The sequence below is a fragment of the Protopterus annectens genome, chromosome 12.part0 (genome assembly GCF_019279795.1).
Source record: "Protopterus annectens isolate FY-2018-M chromosome 12.part0, PAN1.0, whole genome shotgun sequence".
Lineage (NCBI taxonomy): Eukaryota > Metazoa > Chordata > Ceratodontiformes > Protopteridae > Protopterus > Protopterus annectens.
The window spans coordinates 823,170,778-823,190,956 of NC_056746.1; the positions used below are offsets into that span (position 1 = coordinate 823,170,778).

At 36.4% G+C, this 20,179-nt stretch overlaps 1 protein-coding gene across 1 annotated transcript in view; it reads right to left on the bottom strand.

Moving 5' to 3' along the window:
* HELZ2 (helicase with zinc finger 2) overlaps positions 1 to 20,179 on the bottom strand; it is a 1,911,095-nt gene that overhangs the window by 284,203 nt on the left and 1,606,713 nt on the right. The window contains exon 16 of the mRNA XM_044089861.1: positions 7,496 to 7,717. Within this exon, the coding sequence (XP_043945796.1) occupies positions 7,496 to 7,717 (222 nt within the window). The remainder of the gene's footprint in view (positions 1 to 7,495; positions 7,718 to 20,179) is intronic.

A 20,179-nucleotide genomic window follows, 5' to 3' on the forward strand; every position in this document is an offset into this window, starting at 1 on the left:
TACATGAACCCAAACATAAAGCTACTATTCAATCTTAGCCTTACTACAGGTTATGTACCCAAAGAGTGGCGTACAGCAACAGTGGTCCCTCTCCACAAAGGTGGTGCCTCAACGGATCCTGGAAACTATCGCCCCATAAGCCTGACTAGCTTGGTCTGCAAAGATATGGAAAGGATCATCATGGAACTCATAAATGGGGATATTGGGGACCTACAGATGCTGGATCCTACCCAGTTTGGCTTTGTTAAGGGCAGATCCTGCCTCTTAAACCTGGTCGATTTCTTTGAAACAGTCACCAAGGCCATTGACAAGGGGAAGGTGGTCCACACAGCCTACCTAGACCTTGCAAAAGCCTTCGATACAATACACCACTCGGGAATCATAGATAAGCTTTCCAGCATAAATATAAACCCCTATGTCATTAGATGGGTTGCAAACTGGCTTAAGGACAGAACCCACATGGTTAGAATTGCTGGAGTCATGTCAGACTCCAAACCAGTTACGAGTGGCATCCCACAGGGCTCAGTCCTGGGGCTTCTGTTCAGTATATACTTCTCGGAGGTACAGGCCAGCACGGAAGGATTGTGGCTGACTAAGTTTGCAGATGATTGCAAACTGGGCGCCATCATCAACTCTCCAGCTGACACAAGCATCCTCCAAAAGGGTCTCATAGAAACAGACAACTGGAGCCAGAGCCATGGCCTCAAGCTAAATGCCAAAAAGTGTATAGTCATCCCCTTTGGCAAAAAAAAGTGCCCACAGATTACCACATAGGTGGTAATCCACTAAGTACGGAAGAAGTAATTAGGGACCTGGGGACACAAGTTGATAGTAATCGCTCATTTGACAACCACGTGGCTAAAGTGGTTAGAAAAACATTCTATACAGCCCACCTAATCATGAAAGGATTCACATCTAGATTAGGGGAGGTCATTGTGCCTCTTTACTCATCCCTCATCAGGCCCATAATTGAGTACAATGCCCCTTTTGGGATGTACCTTACCAGACACCTGGAGCAACTAGAAAAACCCCAAAAGTACCTTACCAAGAGGATCAAAGGGCTCAAACAGATGCCATATGCTGCCCGGTTAAAGAAACTTCAGCTCTACTTGGTTGCTTACCGCCTGCTTAGAGGCGATCTGTGCCTGACGTACAAAGCCATGTCCAACCCAGAATTGGTGGACATGCTACACCTCAGAAAATCCAAATCCCATCGAGCCACGTGCTCGAGGGACTTAAACCTCAGCACAGAAATAAATAGGACATGCTGGAGGGACAGATTCATAACCCAGAGGCTACCTTCACTCTGGAATGAAATCCCGGTCCAGGTTAGGCAGAGTCCCTCACTGACTCTCTTCAAGAGGAATCTTGATGAGTGGATGGGAGATTGTAGGTTTACCCTGGGTATCACTTCTGTGTCACTGTTAGACAGAGGCACAGTAAACTAAACCTCAAAAAAGGGCACAGTAAAATTAATTTAAATGGGTGGTGAAAGCCAAACACACTCTGGCTAGGTTTATAAATGCCCTAGGGCAGATAGCCTAGTATAAACCTATGAACCTATGAACCTATGTTATTCTATCAACATTTTTAAGAGCAATATTTAAAAAGTGTCCCTATTTTTGAGCCTTTGTCTCCCCCCTCACTTTTATGACTTTGTCCAAATTTCTTGCTCTTAGAGATTGAGAGATATGACTGAATCCCAGACAATGAAGTTGTGAGGTAAACATTTTAACCACTATGCCTTCAAATTAAAATTCATAACCTCACTTAACCGCCTCTCCAACATGTCAGTCTTCTTCAGTTCAGTTTCTTTGGAATTCTGCTTGATGATTTTCAGACACAAATCATATTTTCATTTGTCTTAATTCGTTACATACATGATCCTAGACCTCCCTCTGTCTGCCTAGGTTATTTTCATATGACTTCCCTTCTAGCCCATTCCCATTCTATTCTCCTTCGTCTTTACCTTCTGCAGACTCTTTAATTCCACTTTCCTAGAGGATCTCCAAACATGGACACAATACTCCACCTATGGTGTCAGCAGTTACCTGGAAATGGAGTGCATTGTTTCCTTATCCCTGGACTCCCAGCACTGTGAGATACAGCCCAATATCCATCCATATACGGGCATATACATCTCATATAGCTAGGGTGCAGTTTTCCATTTTAAAGTACCTTCCATTAATTCAAGACATCTTTGTCTTATGAAAAGTCCAGAAGAGTTTTTATAACTTGCCATTTGTCTCTCTGGTACAAAGGATAAGCAGCTTGCTGACACAATGTTAGTGGAAAGGACATACTACGATCCTTTTACACATCAAATATCCCACTCTTTTATACTCTTATTTAAGAAAACAGCCAAAAAAAGTACATGTCTGCAGCATAATAGAGATGAAGAGAACAGTATTTATTACCTTCCTCATAATATTCTGCAAGCATTTTTTTTTATATTGCCCATGGGCAGCACTTCACTAGAATTATGTTTTCCTTACTGGTTAAAAAAAAAAAAAAAAAAAAAATATATATATATATATATATATATATATGGGTCTACTTCTTTTCATCGAATACCACGTATTTGAAAAAGAGCAGTAGACCGCTCAGTTATGCGAAAGTGCACTTTCGCGAACTCAGCTTCTACGAACGGATCACACTACAGTGGATGACAGTAGGAAAACATGCTATGTCCTCCACTGTGGTGCAGTAGTTATGGACCTTAGGGTTAGGGCACGGCTCAGTGTAAGGGGATAGCCCTACTAGCTATCCCCTTACCATGAGCCACGCCCTAACCCTAAGGTCCGTGACTACCGCACCATAGTGGAGGACAGGCTATCCTCCACTGTGGTGCGGTAATCACGGACCTTAGGGTTATGGTGCGGGTTATGGTAAGGGGATAGCCCTACTAGCTATACGCTTACCACGACCCGTGCCCTAACCCTAAGGTCTGTAACTACTGCACTAAAATCAGTAGTAGCCCGTTCGCTGAAGCGGGTTTTGCGAAAGTGCACTTTCGATTAAGTGCACTTTTGTGTAACCCACAGTCTACTGTGTGAGTTTGAAGAAGTGTATTTTCGAACTTATACAGTAGACCCATATATATATATATATATATATATATATATATATATACATATATATATATATATATATATATATATATATATATATATATATATATATACATATATTTCTTGGGATAATGAGTTCTCTGAGCTCCTTCAATTGCCAGGGCATTTTAGATGTATTCCCAGACCCAGGCCGTATTTTTCTGATAGAAGTCATGTTACTATGATTTGAATGTAACATCTGGACCTACTACTGCAAACATCCAAAAGCAGTCATACTTCCAACATCTGAAGGTTAACAGTGCTACCAACATCTGAAAGTAGCCATACTGCCAACATATAACATAAATGCTGTTTCCAACATTTGAAAGTATCCTGACAACATCTGAAGGTTAACAGTACTGCCAACATCTAAAATCAGTCATACTGCCAACATGTAAAAGAAATGCTGTTTCCAACATGCGAAGATATCCTGACAACATCTGAAGGTCAGCTATAGCTAAAGGCAGACTAACTGATGACATCTGCAGGTAGCCTATACAACCGGCATTTAAATGTATATTTTCCTTCAAACATTTGAAGCTATCTTTATTACAAAAATCTGGCATCCTTCATGTGTTGAACTTTATTTTAATTACTCTGCACAAGTGCATACTGATTGTGGCTATTAAGGCAACTGTTACTTTCTTCACTCCTCTCTCTTACTCATTTCCCCAGCCATCACCAACATCTGTAGTTTAAATACTCCTTGACATTCCCACTAATGCTTCACAAATGACCAACCATGTAAGGGCAGCTGAAGAAATATAAATTCAAGCCAATAATCCAGAACTTGACCAAATCGAAAAAATCTTTAATAGAAAAAACTTAAACTAGTTACGTGCGTTAATTTGCAAAGTCAGAAACTTCATCAGAACTAGTTGCAAATTACTCAACTGCAATTTAATTAAATGCAATAATCATGTGACAACAATTACATTCCCACTAATGCTACATAATATCTATCTCCCACTTAAACAACAACACATTACCACTAAGTAACATCAAAACCCTTTCTACTTCCCCCTCCTAACGCTCAAAAGACTGCACCTTTCCTTCCCCTACACAAATACATACTTCCAAATTAACTCAATTACTGCCAATTTATCCATACAAGAACTGGTTAACATCACCGAACACTGACTGCAACTTTATTACTAGTCCATATATTTCCTACACAATAAAAAACAGCTGCTGCAACTTAGTCATATTCAAAAACATTCATTTCTATAAGATTCAACAAATTCACCTTCTTAATAATCTCACCAACAATGCACAATGCCCAAACTAATCATTCTTAGAACAATCATACACAAGATCAAAACAACAACATTCTTAACTGGTACCCTACACAATTCCAGAAGTATTAGAAACAACAGTCTCACATCAACATTGTCTGAATCACAGAATCCTGGCTAAAACAACCACCTCAACATTCACCACTTTTTTCCCAGGTACAAATAGATATTTGATGCCCATCGAGTTATAGGGCAGGTGGAGGAGTAGTGCTCCTATACAAATCTATCTTTAACTTCTCTACCTCAAACCATGAACATAACTAACTGCTAGCCAAACTATCATCTAAGATGAGTAACCAGTTATACCTAGCCATAGCTTACCTGCCACCAAACTATCATCTAAGTCCAGTAATGAGCTATACCTAGCCATAGCGAAACTCTATTCTCAACTTCCAACTATAGAGTTATCTTCCATACCCAACCTTACAGATGTAAACACAGCCACTAATCAACTCACAGAACTTCGCAACGTCTTTCAAAACACTCATTTACCTTTAATTTCCAGATGCTTCAAATACACTGATAGAGATTGTCCAATTAAAGAATTTAAAACACTGATGCAACTTCATCATGAAGCCTGGCAAACCCAGTAATAAGACCCATCAACATGAAGTAGGAAACATTAAGCCACTCTACAAAATACCACTAACCAGACAATTTAATGGTATAAAGCACTATACATGTCATCCAGGCAAATCTCCATTCTACACTCACTCAAAAATTATGGTAAGAAGTAAACATAACCGGTAGGGTATACACCTTGTCAACCCACCATTCTTTCTCCAACAGACTTCATCAATGATTTCTCCAGTCTACCCTCACTTCCATCAAAATACCCCTTCGAACCCCTCCCAGAACCAAGCCATTTTGGGATATATATAAGCCTATTACTTCAGCAGAATAACATATAAACATATTTCCCGTTTGCTGTTCATGGCTCATATACTATTGTAGAGAATTCTTACTCTCCCCTTTTAGCTGACATAGATAAGCACTGCCTAAGAACAAATATAATGTTCTCCATCTGGAAATCTGCTTGCATCAGAGTAAAAAATTCTAAAACTAATGATCATCAGTCATTTCTGATCAATTTCATTACAGTCCACACTGCTTGAACTCCTAGAAAAACTTACTAGTGAGCAATTCATTAACTACCTCCAAAAATAGCACTTGCTCTCCAAATAAATAGTATAGATTGTGGTCTGTGAGAAGTACTCTGACTGCTCTATGGACCCTTATCAACCACATTCTATGTGGTATGGTAAAAGAACACCTAACAGGTGCAGTCTTCATTCATTTAACTTGGGCCTTTGATATACTTGATCACTTAATCCTCCTGACTCACCTGTTGGACATTGGAATCAATCCACAGGCCACACAATTGTTCTAAGATTTTCTCATATGCAAAACTGTCAAAGTAGAAATTAGCTCTTCCTTTTCTGAACCTGCCTACATATACACCAGTGCTCCCATGGCTCTATACTTAACCCCTCAGCTCTTTTCCAGTTTCATAAAACAATATCACTTGATCTGCATCAGCCTCAACTCCCACTACATGTTGATACCGTGCTGATTCACGGATGTAGTTCACATCACTTAGATATACAAAAATAACTACAGGTAGACCTTCTACATCTAAACAATTGGCTCACAACTAAGGGACTGTTACTGTATAACAAAAAAAACAAAGCTATGACTTTCAGCATTAACAAAAGACTAAGAAATAATAACACGCACTAAAACACTACACATCACCAACAGCTCAATAATCCAAACAATCTATAACATCATTTGGATATCTAGGGATTTGGCTTTCCCATTCCCTCAGCTTTCAGGAGCACATTGAAAAACTCAGCCCTAAGATCAACGAATTGCTCTTCTTAGCAAAAGAAGGATCTCAGTCCCCCTTATTGCCATAGCTGGCATTGGTAAAACAGTCCTACTCTCCCATACAGAATATGGACTACTGATTTTTGTCACAGCCATACACATAAATAAAGCAGCACTTCAATTAAGCTGTAACAAAATCTGCTATTGCCTCACCAACTCTGCACGTATGGAACATTACTGTGTTACCCTATCAAAAGCCAAATAGCTACGCATAGAATGTAGATCAAGCCTCCTCTTAGGCTTTCCATACTTCATACTGCTTAAGCGACATGCTACACTGCCACTCACCATTAAACTGATCACAACTGCACCACAGTAAACCTCAGAGGTCACGCTAGACAGGGCAGGACCTACAATCCAAATACCCACCTCTAAACGTCAGTGCACTGACAGTTTCTCAGTCCTAGCCTCCGATGGCAATCCTTACCTGAACATATAACTGAAATATCAGAATTCTCTGAATTCTGAAAAGAACTCAAACGATTTCTGCAAGATAAACTTGTGTGTTTGAAATAAGACAGGTCATGTCATGCAACTAATCAATTGCCCTACTGCGTCTACTCATTGCCCCTTATACTGACTCTGCTATAACCCTCAGTAACACATTATACAACAGACATTGTAAATATGGCTTTAATTCTCCACCTCCTACTAACCCCTTCCATATTCACTTCCCTACTAACAATGAACTCCCATATACTTCTCTGATGTTTCTATACTTGATTACCTCTTTTTATTTTTGAATTATTCAACTTACTGTACTTGTTTTATACCACGACTTTTTGATGAAATCCATTACTCAGATAGTGTATTTATGCATGACAGAGTATAACACAGTGCTGTATCACTGTTTATCTTGCACAGGTATTGTACCTTCTGTCTGTGTTGTAGCAATCATACTATTGTGTAATGCTATTTACAAACCAGAGTTGACCATACCAGATCAGGGCTCTATCCTGGTATACAAATGTAAATAAAATATACAAAAAATGTCAACATCTGAAAACAGTTCCATTACCAATACCTAGATAGCCTTGCAGCCTAATATCTAAAGGAACCCTACTGCAAACACCTGAAACATCAGGAAGTAGAAATGTTTCTTTGCAGATAAAACATCACTGAATAATTTTACTACATCAAGTATGCTAACAATATTGTAAATTATTAAAGCTAACAAAAGTTCTCTTTGTCTATACGTACCACATGGGCAACTTCCTCCATGTTTCCTTTTGAATTTTCATTTCCTTCCTCTGTGGAGACCACTAGACTGAGTTCCTTTCCTTCTACATGTCCAAATACAATTGGGCAGCTTTTATTTTTTGGATGGTAAAACACACTAGGAGGTCGATTTGCAAGCTGAGGATCTGTCTTCAGTCTACCATAATAAAATTCTTTTGATGGGAAATCACAGATATCTTCATGCTGAGAGAGAAACAAATTTTATTGCAATGTATTCCTGTAACTAAAGTTTTTGTACATTACAAAAAAAACAGGTAACATTACAAATGTTGTTATATGATGCATAACAGCAAGCAATTCTAAACACTTCACCTGTGTAAACTTGCTTTAATACATCTCTTCTAAATAATAAAAATACACAAAAAACATAAACCTTTTGTGCATAGAACTGAAAAGAACACTTTGGTTACAATAGTATTAAATAAACAAAATGGGTCATGTGACCATACTAATTACATCACAACAGTGCCTGGCTATGTAAAATACGGTCCACACGTCTAGGTAAGAGTGTGGTTGCTTTTAATAATTTATGTCCCTTTTAGCCAGTTTTATACATATATATATATATATATATATATATATATATATATATAGAGAGAGAGAGAGAGAAAGAGAGATAATCAAGTATAGAAAAAAAATATATATATATATATATATATATATATATATATATATATATATATATATATATATATATATATTTATATATACATATCTATATAAATATATCTATATATATATATATATATATATATATATATATAGGGGTTCCCCTTCAGTAGATCAAACTTTTAAAAGTTCGAAGCTCAATTGGCCGAGACCATATGATCAAACTTGTAAAAGTTTGAACGGACTGAATGGAGATCCATATACAGTGTGGAATGGGAAGATTTCCCTTTTCTGCAATGTAGTGCAATCTCAGAGTTTTTATATTTAAGTAGGGGCGGTGCAGGGGGCGTAGCCCCCCTTCTATAGACGTCTAGTTTTTTTTTGTGTGTGTTTTTTTTTTCTTTTTTATTCAGTGTTTGAACTTTTACAAGTTTGATCATATGGTCTCGGCCATATGAGGTTCAAACTTGTAAAAATTTGATGTACTGAAGTAGATCCATATATATATATATATATATATATATATATATATATATATATATATATATATATTTTTTTTTTCGATCTGGTCCAATACTTACTATTCCAGTGCCAAATAATTGTTTAGGTAATAGAGGTGCCAATCTTCAAGGATTACAAGTTATATGCTGTGGGGGAGATGCTAAACCAAGGGCAGGTGAACCACAAAGCAAACAAATACACTTTGAGCAGCTTTAAGTGGGCCAACATCCTCTGAAGCATGTTCTTATGTATGACTTAGTACTGTTATTGCAATGATACATGATTAATATTAATTTTATCTAAGACATAATAGATGGAGAAATGCAAGACAATAAAACAAACAAACAAAATACTATTACTTGTACTTCAGCAACAACTATAACATCATTTTCATTTAAAGTTATATTGTTCCAGTGCATCCTGTCCTTGACATACCATATCACATTTAAGTCAGAATCAAATATTCCATCTAACAGAATACAAGCAGTTTTAATTGAAATTTTGAATTTAATTCAATACTGTACAGATTTACCCATCTTTATAATTTTTTTCCCCTTTTGCACTATGTATTTTTTCCTGGTGAGTTCATATTATGCTTTCACTGGAAATTACAAGAGTTAACACAGCAGCTCATTTCCACCTGCAGAAATCACGCTGCTACCTCTGTCTGATGATAGAGGGCCTTGAGTAGATCCAGAGATCACACAGCTTAGGCCCCCTCTATACAGCTACAGTTAGTCCAGAAGACAGCACTCTTCATGTATGGCTAACTGTATCTCTTCTCATTTTTTACTTTACGAACAAGTGTATCAAAGAGGACTATAAAGTGAAATGTAAAAATATTACTGTCTCAATATTATATTGTTTTATTTTTATGGCCCATAGCTCTCAACTGTCCAGATTTTTTCAGAATGCCCAGATTTTTGCCTCATATTTTTAGTCTGTTGTCGGTTCTGTTTCTGGGTTTCTGGTAAACCACTGAAGACTAAAGTCACTAAATAATGACATACATAGTTTCAGACATCATGTCCTTCAGAAGCTGCATGCTAACATAAATCCTATTATTCTAGCAACTTTTTAAGTTTATATGAGCAATATTCAAACTCTGTCCCTATTTTTGGGCCTTTGTTCCCCCTTTATTTTATGCTTTGTCCAGATTTCTTCTGTTAAGAGGTTGAGAGGTATGTTATGGCCTAGTGGAAAATAAGCGACCAAAGGAGAAAACCATTTGTTTGATGGAAGCTTGGAATGCGTGATAATACTAATCTTATTATGAAATAGTTGGCTAATCTGTTTGTCATGCTGTTCTACTGACATATCAGCTGTAAATGATCATGGTTGACATCTCCAGTTAGTTGGGTTTCTGCATTTTTATTCACACTGTATAATGAGTGATAACATATGAAGTGCCCACAAACTGAAGATTTAATTGTGACTACAATCACTACAGACTTAACTGAGTGTGCTATTGTCTGCTATTAATACAAATTATCATGGATAACTAACCCTCAGTAATCTTATTCTTTTTCTCTGCTTACAGCTTATGTTTATACCGCTCCTGGCTTTTACATTTTGATATCTTATTTGCATTCATTAAAGTCACAAAGATATAATAAGTATGGGTTCCTAAAAAGTCAAAAAGGTTATTGTACCTAAAATTCATTGCATTAATAATACCATGACTTGTGCTGCCAGTAACCATAATAGAAAAGTTAACATTTTCTCAAAGTATAGGAATTAAATACATTTCTTGCTCAATTTTTGGTATTACTGTAATCAACTACATTTTGTAACGTGTCTCTATTTTCCCAACACTGAGCCTGAAAACTGTCAACAGGGACTAGTGCAGTTACCTGGCTACCAGATGTAAATAAAAAGATAACTATAACACTAGTTGGGGTAGATTATTCCACAGAGCAGTGTCATGTGTCACTAAATGTTACACCATTCTTCTCACTGGTCAGCTTGGACAGAATTTCAGGGATGACAGCACAATCATAAATACACAGAACTTGGCTAATCGTAACCTAAATGAGGCCTGGCATAAAATCTACCACTGTTTTTTTTTTTGCTGGTGTGGTGTGATCCAACAGTGTGCACTTCATCTAGCTGTGTGATCCAGAGAAATCTGTTAACTTCGGTGTATGACCTACTAGTGATCTGACATGCTTGCTGCCTAACCCAGATGGATATTTTATTCTTGATGCATGGTCTACTGCTTATCTGTTAAGTCCAATGCACAGGTATATCTTAAACTTGGTGCATTTTCCAGGAATATCCTGTGCATTTTAATTCATGAGCCCCCAGTTATTTGAATGCATTGATGTGCGCCAGCCAGCATGTAACATAAACAAGCTAGGATTGCGTGGTCTGGCATATGAGTGGTCTGCAAAGCCTAGAACATAAATCAGTAGTGGTCTGCATGGCTTGGAATATGAAACAGAAGTCAAATGGCCTACAACATGAAAGAGAAGTGGGATGCATGGCCTGAAACAGAAAAAAACAGTGAGATGCAGGACTTATATTGGCTGTTGCATGAACCAGTAGTTGTCTGCATGGCCTGGGAATGAAACAGCAGTGTGATATATGGCCCAGAACATTACATTAAATATCACTGCTTGCAGGAAAAGACAAATTGTCTATCTAGGTCACCATGAATTTGCATTTACCATCCTGGAGTTCTCTTCATCAATTTCCACACTCAGTTTTTCTCTATTTGTAACATTTCCTATTGCAGGCCTTATGTGCATTAAAATACCTAGCCAGTTTGGTAGTCCATTCCACATTTCCAAGAAACAAACTTCTGCTATTCCAAAATGCTCATTTTGCTGCATCTGTTTGAAACTGAACATCGAGATCCGCTCCCTCTCTGCGTTTTGTGTACTCCTACCATCTATCTCTATTTTTTCTAGTCTCCAGAATAAACAGTTCAAAGTCTTTCAGCCTCCACTCATAGGCAAGCTTCTCAGTCCCCTTATTATCATACTACATATCATATCATATCATATATCATATCATATCATATCACACATCAAATTATATATGCCATCTATCAGAAACTGTATATCATATTATATCATGTCATGTCATAGAGCACATCATTTTTGTCATATAATGTCAGCAGAAGAAGAGTAGAAGTCCATATCGGCTGAGTGTTGCAAGACTCACTGAAGAGATTTAATTTGTTTTTTTTTTTGTTTGTTTTTTATGTTCTGGCTGTTCTGTCTGTTCTAGCCTTTCCATACATTGTGGCAACAGTTCATTTGTGTACCACCCTTTCAGTGAAGAAACACTTTGTGCTGTCTTGGTAGAAATTAGTTACATTAATGAAATAAACATGACTCCTCCTGCCTGCCATGCTTTTCCTTTCCAGCTTACCCAATCAAATTTGTATATCAAATTGTATTTCCTTCTTTTTCATCTGTTTAAAGAAAACAGGTGAATGTCCTTAAACTCCTCCTCAAGCAACATTCCTTATATCACCATTATTAACAATCTCCTTTGTTAGAGGAAGAAGTACTTAAATATAACTGTCAAAATGTATTTCTGCATTTCAGAATTATTCCTGGGTAAGGTAGACCAGAAAACATGTTTACATTCTCTGAGGCATGGGTAGAACAGCTGAATGTTGCAAGTTTAGAAGGAACTAATAGCTATGCTTTGTATAAAACAAACAAATATTATGGAGCACTGCTTCTCTAGGAGGACATAAATAATATGTTTTTGCAGTCTGTCCTTGGTTTATTACAAGCTCTGTAATAAATGCTGCTTTGCTTGTGTAAGGAAACTTACTGAAATCATGAGATCATGGGAAACAGCACTTTGTAAGAGAATATGCTGAAATGTAACAGTCATAATAATTTGTGAATGATGATGGTATTATTCTACTGTCAGTTTAAGAACATGAATTATGATTGAAAATAGTCTAGTGGGTGCCACGTGAGCAGGCCAGTACATTATTTCATGTACTTAAATGTCTTGCCACAAAATGCTTTTATGTCTCAGTGGATTACTGATGATGGACAGATAAAGCCATGGTATAAACAATGTAGCATGTTTATTCTGGAAGATGCAATAAAGAAAAAGATGTGTCTTGAGTAAGCAAGGGTCCTAGTTACTACAAAACATGCTATCTTAAAATGTATTTGCAATGATGGCAAAACTAAGAGTATTCAGATTTCTTGATAAAATGTGATTTTACAGACTGCATCTATTAATAAAAAATAATTAGCATGTAGTTTACAAGTTATATACTAACATTTTATTGGAACATTTTAGCTGTGTAAAGGTTAATTTCTAAGCTTTAAAACACCAGATTATTATAGCAATAACCCACGCCTGGGTGTGGGTAATGCTAAATTTACCCACGGTTGGCGTGGTTTGGTCCCGAGGGTGAAGGCTATTATACCATGACATTATTTAAGAAAAGAAACTATTACTTTTCTTAAATAATAGCATAGTATAATGCCTGTTTACTGCCCTTCCACAGATGTCTGGCATCCGCGGCAGTTCTGATGTACTGCGCATCAGAGCTGTGGGCAAAAGCAACGGAGAAAGCAAGATCTCCGTTGCTTTGTTTTTAGTGTTTCGCTATGTTAAATGAGTTTAACATAGCGAGACAGTTTTAAAATAAGCAAGCGGACATCTCCGTTGCTTATTTTAAACTGTCTCGCTATGTTAAACTCATTTAACATAGCTAAACTAAAAAAGCAACGGAGATCTTGCTTTCTCCGTTGATTTTAAACACTGTCTCGCTATGTTAAATGGGTTTAACATAGCGAGACAGCTTTAAAATAAGCAACGGAGATCTCCGTTGCTTATTTTAAAGCTGTCTCGCTATGTTCAACCCATTTAACATAGCAGACAATGTTTAAAAATCGAGTTATACTAATGGAAAAAAGTCTGGGCGACCGGACCTTTTTCCATTAGTATAACTCGATTTACAACGGGCACGCTGGCCAATCAGTGTGCATGTTTTGGGGGGATCATGGTATAATATTATTTTTTTCTGTAATGATTTCAAACTTTTCTCCCCAGACCTCCACAGAAAATGGGCTTCCACCTGGACTTTCCCGGTAATCAGATGTCAATAAATGATAAATAACTAATATAAATTATGCCACTTAGCATAGTCACAGACCAGATTGTTTAAAACAACATTATTGCCATGGAAGAAGACAAAATTCAAGTATAAATTCTAGGTGCATAACATTTTCTTTTGGTAGAAACTGTTTTGACTGATTTCACATCTCTTTCTTATTGTTATAAGATGAACATCTCAACTTAATTGGAATCAGCAGTGAATTATTGATATAGATTTGAATGCTTTCTTCTGTTGCAAAAAAAGGATATCAGCAATGAGTCTGGCAGCTGACACACAGACTTAAGGCTGTGAACTGACATTCTTCTGGCAAAGGGTGTGTTCAGTTCTCATTTGCCTACTGTATGACCTTAAGCAAGTCATTTAACCAGACATTGTTTTTAGGATGTTTCTAGAAAGGGACTGTGTCAAATGAACTTAACTGGTCAATATATTACAATGGCAAAACAAGATTGTATTAGAGTTATATTAATAGGAAATACAGTTATTTTATGTTTGAGTTGGCCAGACAGTTTCTACAATAAGCAGAGTTATGTGCATATGATTTTTACAATGTGCACAGTGTGCATATATGGTTTACATAATATGCACATATTGTGTATATGATTTTCATGATCTACACAGCAGGTGCATATGGCTAAATAGCTTTTGCAGTACAGCATTACATCTAATACTATTCATGGTCTAAATATATTATTACTACCCGAGGAAGCAAACAGTAAAGGTTATTTAATGAAATTCAGGACATTATAGGCTACTCTTCAATGGATAAATGTCATAGAATATGAGAAAAAAAGAAAAAGATATATGATTTTAATACATGTTAGAACAAAAATAGTGAAAACGTATGCTGTAGTTTAGTTTGTCAAAGTGTAATGAGAGCACTGAATGGATATACTGTAAATGGAAAATGGCTGCCATATGCAACCGACTTCAGGGAGGTCAAATACTGACCTTTGTGACATGAAGTCAAATGAACAGGTATTTCTGAAGTTACAAATATGAAACAATTCCTCCATGCAGATAAAGCCAGTGTACTAAGAAATCAGGTAAAATAAAATGTAAAGTAAACTGGCACCACAAGTTTAAGGGAACCACAGCTAAAATTGAAAAGTACATTATTTAAGAAAACATCAGGAAAAATACATATCTGCACAACAGTAGTATGCACCCTCCTCATATTTTTAAAAATATAGTGAAAAATCAGTTTACCTGTGTGGCTAGACTGAATACAAGAAAAGATAATATGGATATACAATTTAATAACATGGCCAATGATTTTTTTAAAACAGGTTATAAGGAACATAATGTAATGGATAAAGTAACACAGATACAGCAAGATAGCATTGATAAAATTAAACCTATATTTTCTGATAATCACATTACTTCACTAATGAATAATGAAAATGTTAAGGACACAGAAATATCTTTATTTAGGTGTGTTTTACCCTATCATGTTCATACTCATCAAATACAGAATATTATTAAAAAACAATGGTGTGTGTTACAATATAGTCCTACTTTTAAAGACATACGAGAAGATAAACTAACATTTGGGTATAAAAATCTAGTTGTTGTGTCTTTCGGCTTTTCCCAGTTAGGGGTCACCACAGCAGAACTCCGGTCCGCTAATGATTGGCAGTAGAATTTTACGTGCTGAGTTGCTGGCCCTGACACACAACCTTCAATGAAGGTATGCCCATTCACGCATGTCTCCACACAGAAGACGCTCTAACTGAGAATCGAACAGGACAACGTCTTACTGTGAGGCGACAATGCTACCGCAGCACCACCACCACAGGTTTGATATAAAAATCTAGTAATTTAAAAATATTTTATGTTATAAGGAACAGGAAAAGTATGCAAGCACAGTATCTATATTCAAGTATGGAACTCCAAAATCTAACAATTGTCAATTCTGCAGGAATGTCTTTACAGAAACAACTTTTAAGTATCCAGTTAGTCTAAAACCATTCCATTTTAGATGTCATGAGTCATGTAATACTAAAAGTATAATATACATGGCAAAATGCCTGATCTGTAGCACCTTCTATATAGATAAAACAAATAGAAAGTTCAACGAGAGAATTTGTGAGCATATATCAGACTTAAGAAGGCAGCTAGACACAAATGTGTTATACAGGCATATTAAACAAGCAGACACAGCTCATGAATTTTGCTTTTTTATTTAACAAAATATACATGAAAGCTTAAGAAGTGGTGACTTGAAAGACCACACAGAAATGATTGAAAATAAGTGGATAATTCGTTTTGAAGAACAGGCAGAGAAGTGAAATTTAAGATCATTTGGTACACCTTAAAAAGTACATTTTCTATATGCCAAAGACCTGATGGCTCACCATGGCATGAATAATCAATCTGTTTCCAGGTTGGGGGATTCGTTTTTTTTAAACTGAAATTTATTTGCTTATAGCAGATATAAAGAAAAAACAACCACATCCAAACCTAGAAATGTCAGGAAGCAGGAAAAATAGAGAAATTAGAACCTATCAAAACAACATTACATAACATGAATATTCAATAACTATATGCAGTTCATTGGCCAACCCCCTCATTCACAAGAGATCATAATAATTAAAAAAGGAAAAAATAAACCCATTTTTTATAAATAAAAAAGGGAAAGATTAAAAATAGTAGATACAACTGACTGTGGCCCATGAAAAAATGTTAATTCTTAGACAGCAAGTTACAATTATAATACCAATGCTTATAAACAATAATTTCATCTCAAAACAAACAGTCCTAACTTTTTCAAATACTATTCTCCATTGGTAGGGCATCTTCTCAACACTACCCACACCTTTAAAGAGGTAGAAAATATTGCCTAATTGCTGTCTAAAATAGTTTTCCAAATGATCTTCATTTGCAGTAACTTTCGTCTTTCAATTTTTAACACAGAAAAGCTTTATACTACAAGCCATAAGCAATCACACTTCAGAGACCAGCCTGGAAAGGAGATGTTTAGGAGGAGATAGTCCAAAAGCCATAAACTTCCAGAAAAGTATGGGGGGACATGTCAACGTCTGTCTTTTAACTTATAGACAAGAAAGTTCAACATCCCCAAATTTTAAGACAACTCCAAAACTTGTGGAGATTATCTGCCTTCAGCTGTCCATATCTCCAACGTATATCAGCTTGAACAAACCCCATTCTACCCTGCTGACTTGGCATTAGATACTATCTACTTAATCTTAACTGCTATCATGATATTTGGGCCATTTTCTCAATTTACCTGAGGCTTCCGAAATTTAATCCCACTGCTCCTCAGAGAACATTATATTCCATTGCCTCCTCTATCTACCTATCTGTCATTTTAGGGCCCTTACCCTTTTCTCCAAAACTCTTAATATATCAGTCCTGCCCTTCCCTTCTTTATTCCCTTTTATTTATTCTAGGGTAAGACATTAGCATTTGTTAGATGGGAAGTAGATAAGTCTAAATCATATCCACCTTAATTGCTCATAGATGAACCATTCTTCTACAGGTAAATCAAATTCCTTTCTAAGAGTTTTAAAACTTTTCAAATTATTATCCACTGAAGCATGTGAGAGCTCTGCCCAACAAAGTATTTCCCTATCTAACCATACATGTCTGGACCTGGTGTTCACTGGCCTAAGCACCTCAGGATACACTAAATAAATAACATCTGATTATCTTTTACCCCTCTGCATAGAGACTCACTAACTATTCCCCAGTTGTCCCAAAAGGACTACCATTAAGCTGAATGCCAGCTTCTAAATTGGAGAATATAACTTTTAAAAAGTTCTTAGCTGTAGTTTTTATGATTCTAATTTTGCTATGCTTCATGTGTGTAGAACATTCATGATAAATAGTGAAAAACAGGTAATGTGGAGTTAATGGTCATTATAGAGTATGAATGCATTTAAATGTATTATGTGAGTGCTACCACTCAAACATTCAAGGCAGTGGGTGTACTTGTTAGTGTTCATTTTTCCTGCATCTCATATGTGTCCTACTGAGTTATTTGTCAGCATACATCCAGGGATAAAACAATAATGTGGTTATTTGATGTAGCTTGGACTCATCTGTTATACCCACTTTCTCCAGTAAATAAGAACTCAATTTATTGAAAAAGGATGAATTAAGAGGATAACTTTTAGAGGGAGAAGAAGTGCTGGAATAACTGTGAAAATGGATTTCTGTATTTCAGAACTATTCCTGGGTAAGCTAGACCAGAAAACATGTTTATATTCTGTGAGGTATGTGTACAGTTGCATTATACTGCAAGTTTAGATAGCACTCATAGTTTGACTTTATTATAAAACAAAGGTATATTGCTTCTAAAAGAAGCAGCTAGAAACATAAATAATATGTCTTTATAGTTTGTTCTTGCTTCATTACAAGTTCTACAATGAATACTGCATTACTTATATAAGGAAATTTACTGCAATCATAAGATCATGTGAAACAGCAATGTGTATGAGAATATGTTGACGTAACAGCTCTAGTAGCTTCTAAATCATGATGGCATTATTCTGCTATCAGTTCAACAATATGAATTATGATTGGAAAGAATATTCCAGAGGGTGACATGTGAGCTGGTCAGTGGCTTATTTCATGCACTTAAGTTGTCTGCCATGTTAGAAAATAGTTAGATTCCCTTTATGTGTAACCTTAGCAGCTGTCAAATACTATTCTGATCAATTAATGTCTTGTCTTGCCATAAAATGCTTATATGTCTCAATGGATTTACTGATAAAGGACAGTAATTAGAAACTCAATAACACTTTTTTCACATTTTCCACATGGGGCTGGGGTGTCACATGAACTGCCACTATTTTCCTCAGTTCAGTGCTACCATCTTACTTCTATGGTCATGCCTCATAGCTGCCATGTTTTGTCATCTGTTAAGGAACATGACCTGTTTATCCATATAAGGCTCCATGAATTGTGCACAATATTCCCATTGTATCTCAAAAGAGGTAGCTATAAAGGTATTACCAAAGTTGACAGATATGGATAATTGTGGGTTTCTAGTGGGAAGGTAGACATCTGACAGGATTAATAGAACAATTATGACTCAGAAGGAAGCTGAATATAAGAAAATACTTTTATTGTTTGGGACACACACAGGTAGGCACTTATGATGGGTGCTTTCTAGTGTATCAGTCTTCCCCCCACCCAATCAAACTTGTATTTAAACAGATCAAACTGTTTTCTTTGTGTTATGTTACCTGCTATTTATTTTTAATCCTCTTGTGAAACATAGCAATGTACTTTCCAAGTTTTGTGAACAGTTAGTAAGTCATACTTCCAAGCTATCTCAAACCCTTCTTGTCTCAAGTGGGCCAGTCAACCAACATGACTGTTCATGGTGGAAAATTCAGGCAACATTGCAGATGATATTGACATCATTAAAGAGACCTTGGAACTAATGACAAAAATATTTCAAACTATGGCAGCAGACACTACTCAAATAAAAAAATACCACAGTCAACCACAAAGCTCAAATGGCCCATATCCATGGCCTGTTCTTAGCACAACAGCAAGAAATACGTGCAAATAAAGATCATATCCATCAACTAGAGAGGTGTTTTGCCTAAGTTTTGACATAAGTGGCTTCTATGGATGACAATATAGATGATCTGGAAGACAGGGCTCATAGGAGAAACATTTCTATCTTTGCCTTACTGGAAACTTGGAGGGAACTGTCTCACATTGCTTTATTGCATAGGAAATGCAAGAGTTCCTGGGCAGTCATTCCAGGCTCATTACTGAATATGCACACAGGAATACATCTAGGGTGAGGAATGACAAATACCCAAGACAATTTATTTTTAAATGCTTGCATTATCTAATGGCAGACATGATTTTGACTAAGAAAAAGACAAGAGGGTACAGATGTAAAAACTGCTGGAGCAGTGGTGAGCATTGTTCATTAAAGTATTGCTCTTTTCTGAAAGCATAATACTCAAATACTTGAGACATTTCCATGAAAGAGGTTCCCTGCCATATTGCAAATAACAAATGGGTAACCTTGGCAATACCTTTGACTCTACAGACAAAGTGGAGAAATGCTTAGCTTACCTCCCAGAAACAAAAAGGATATTGTTTTCTGAGGTGGTAAGCATGAGTGCTCATAACACAAGTGCCAAAAAAAAAAAAAAGAGAGAGAAACTTCTTTGCCTCTTAAGAATCAAATCTGACCTGAACACTTACTTAAAGGTAACCGCTAAACCATCGAGGATACTGGAACAGTAGGACACAATCTCCACTTTAAATACATTCTTCCCTTAGCATCCCCACAATCTAATGAAGAATGTAATACTGGAGAGATGGATATCTTTGGCCCACAGTTCAAAATTTCAGAAGTGGGCATACTTTTCAGCATCTTGCAGCAATGATGGAACTAAATCTCTTACTATGCTTCAATAATCTGATCAACTTCTCCT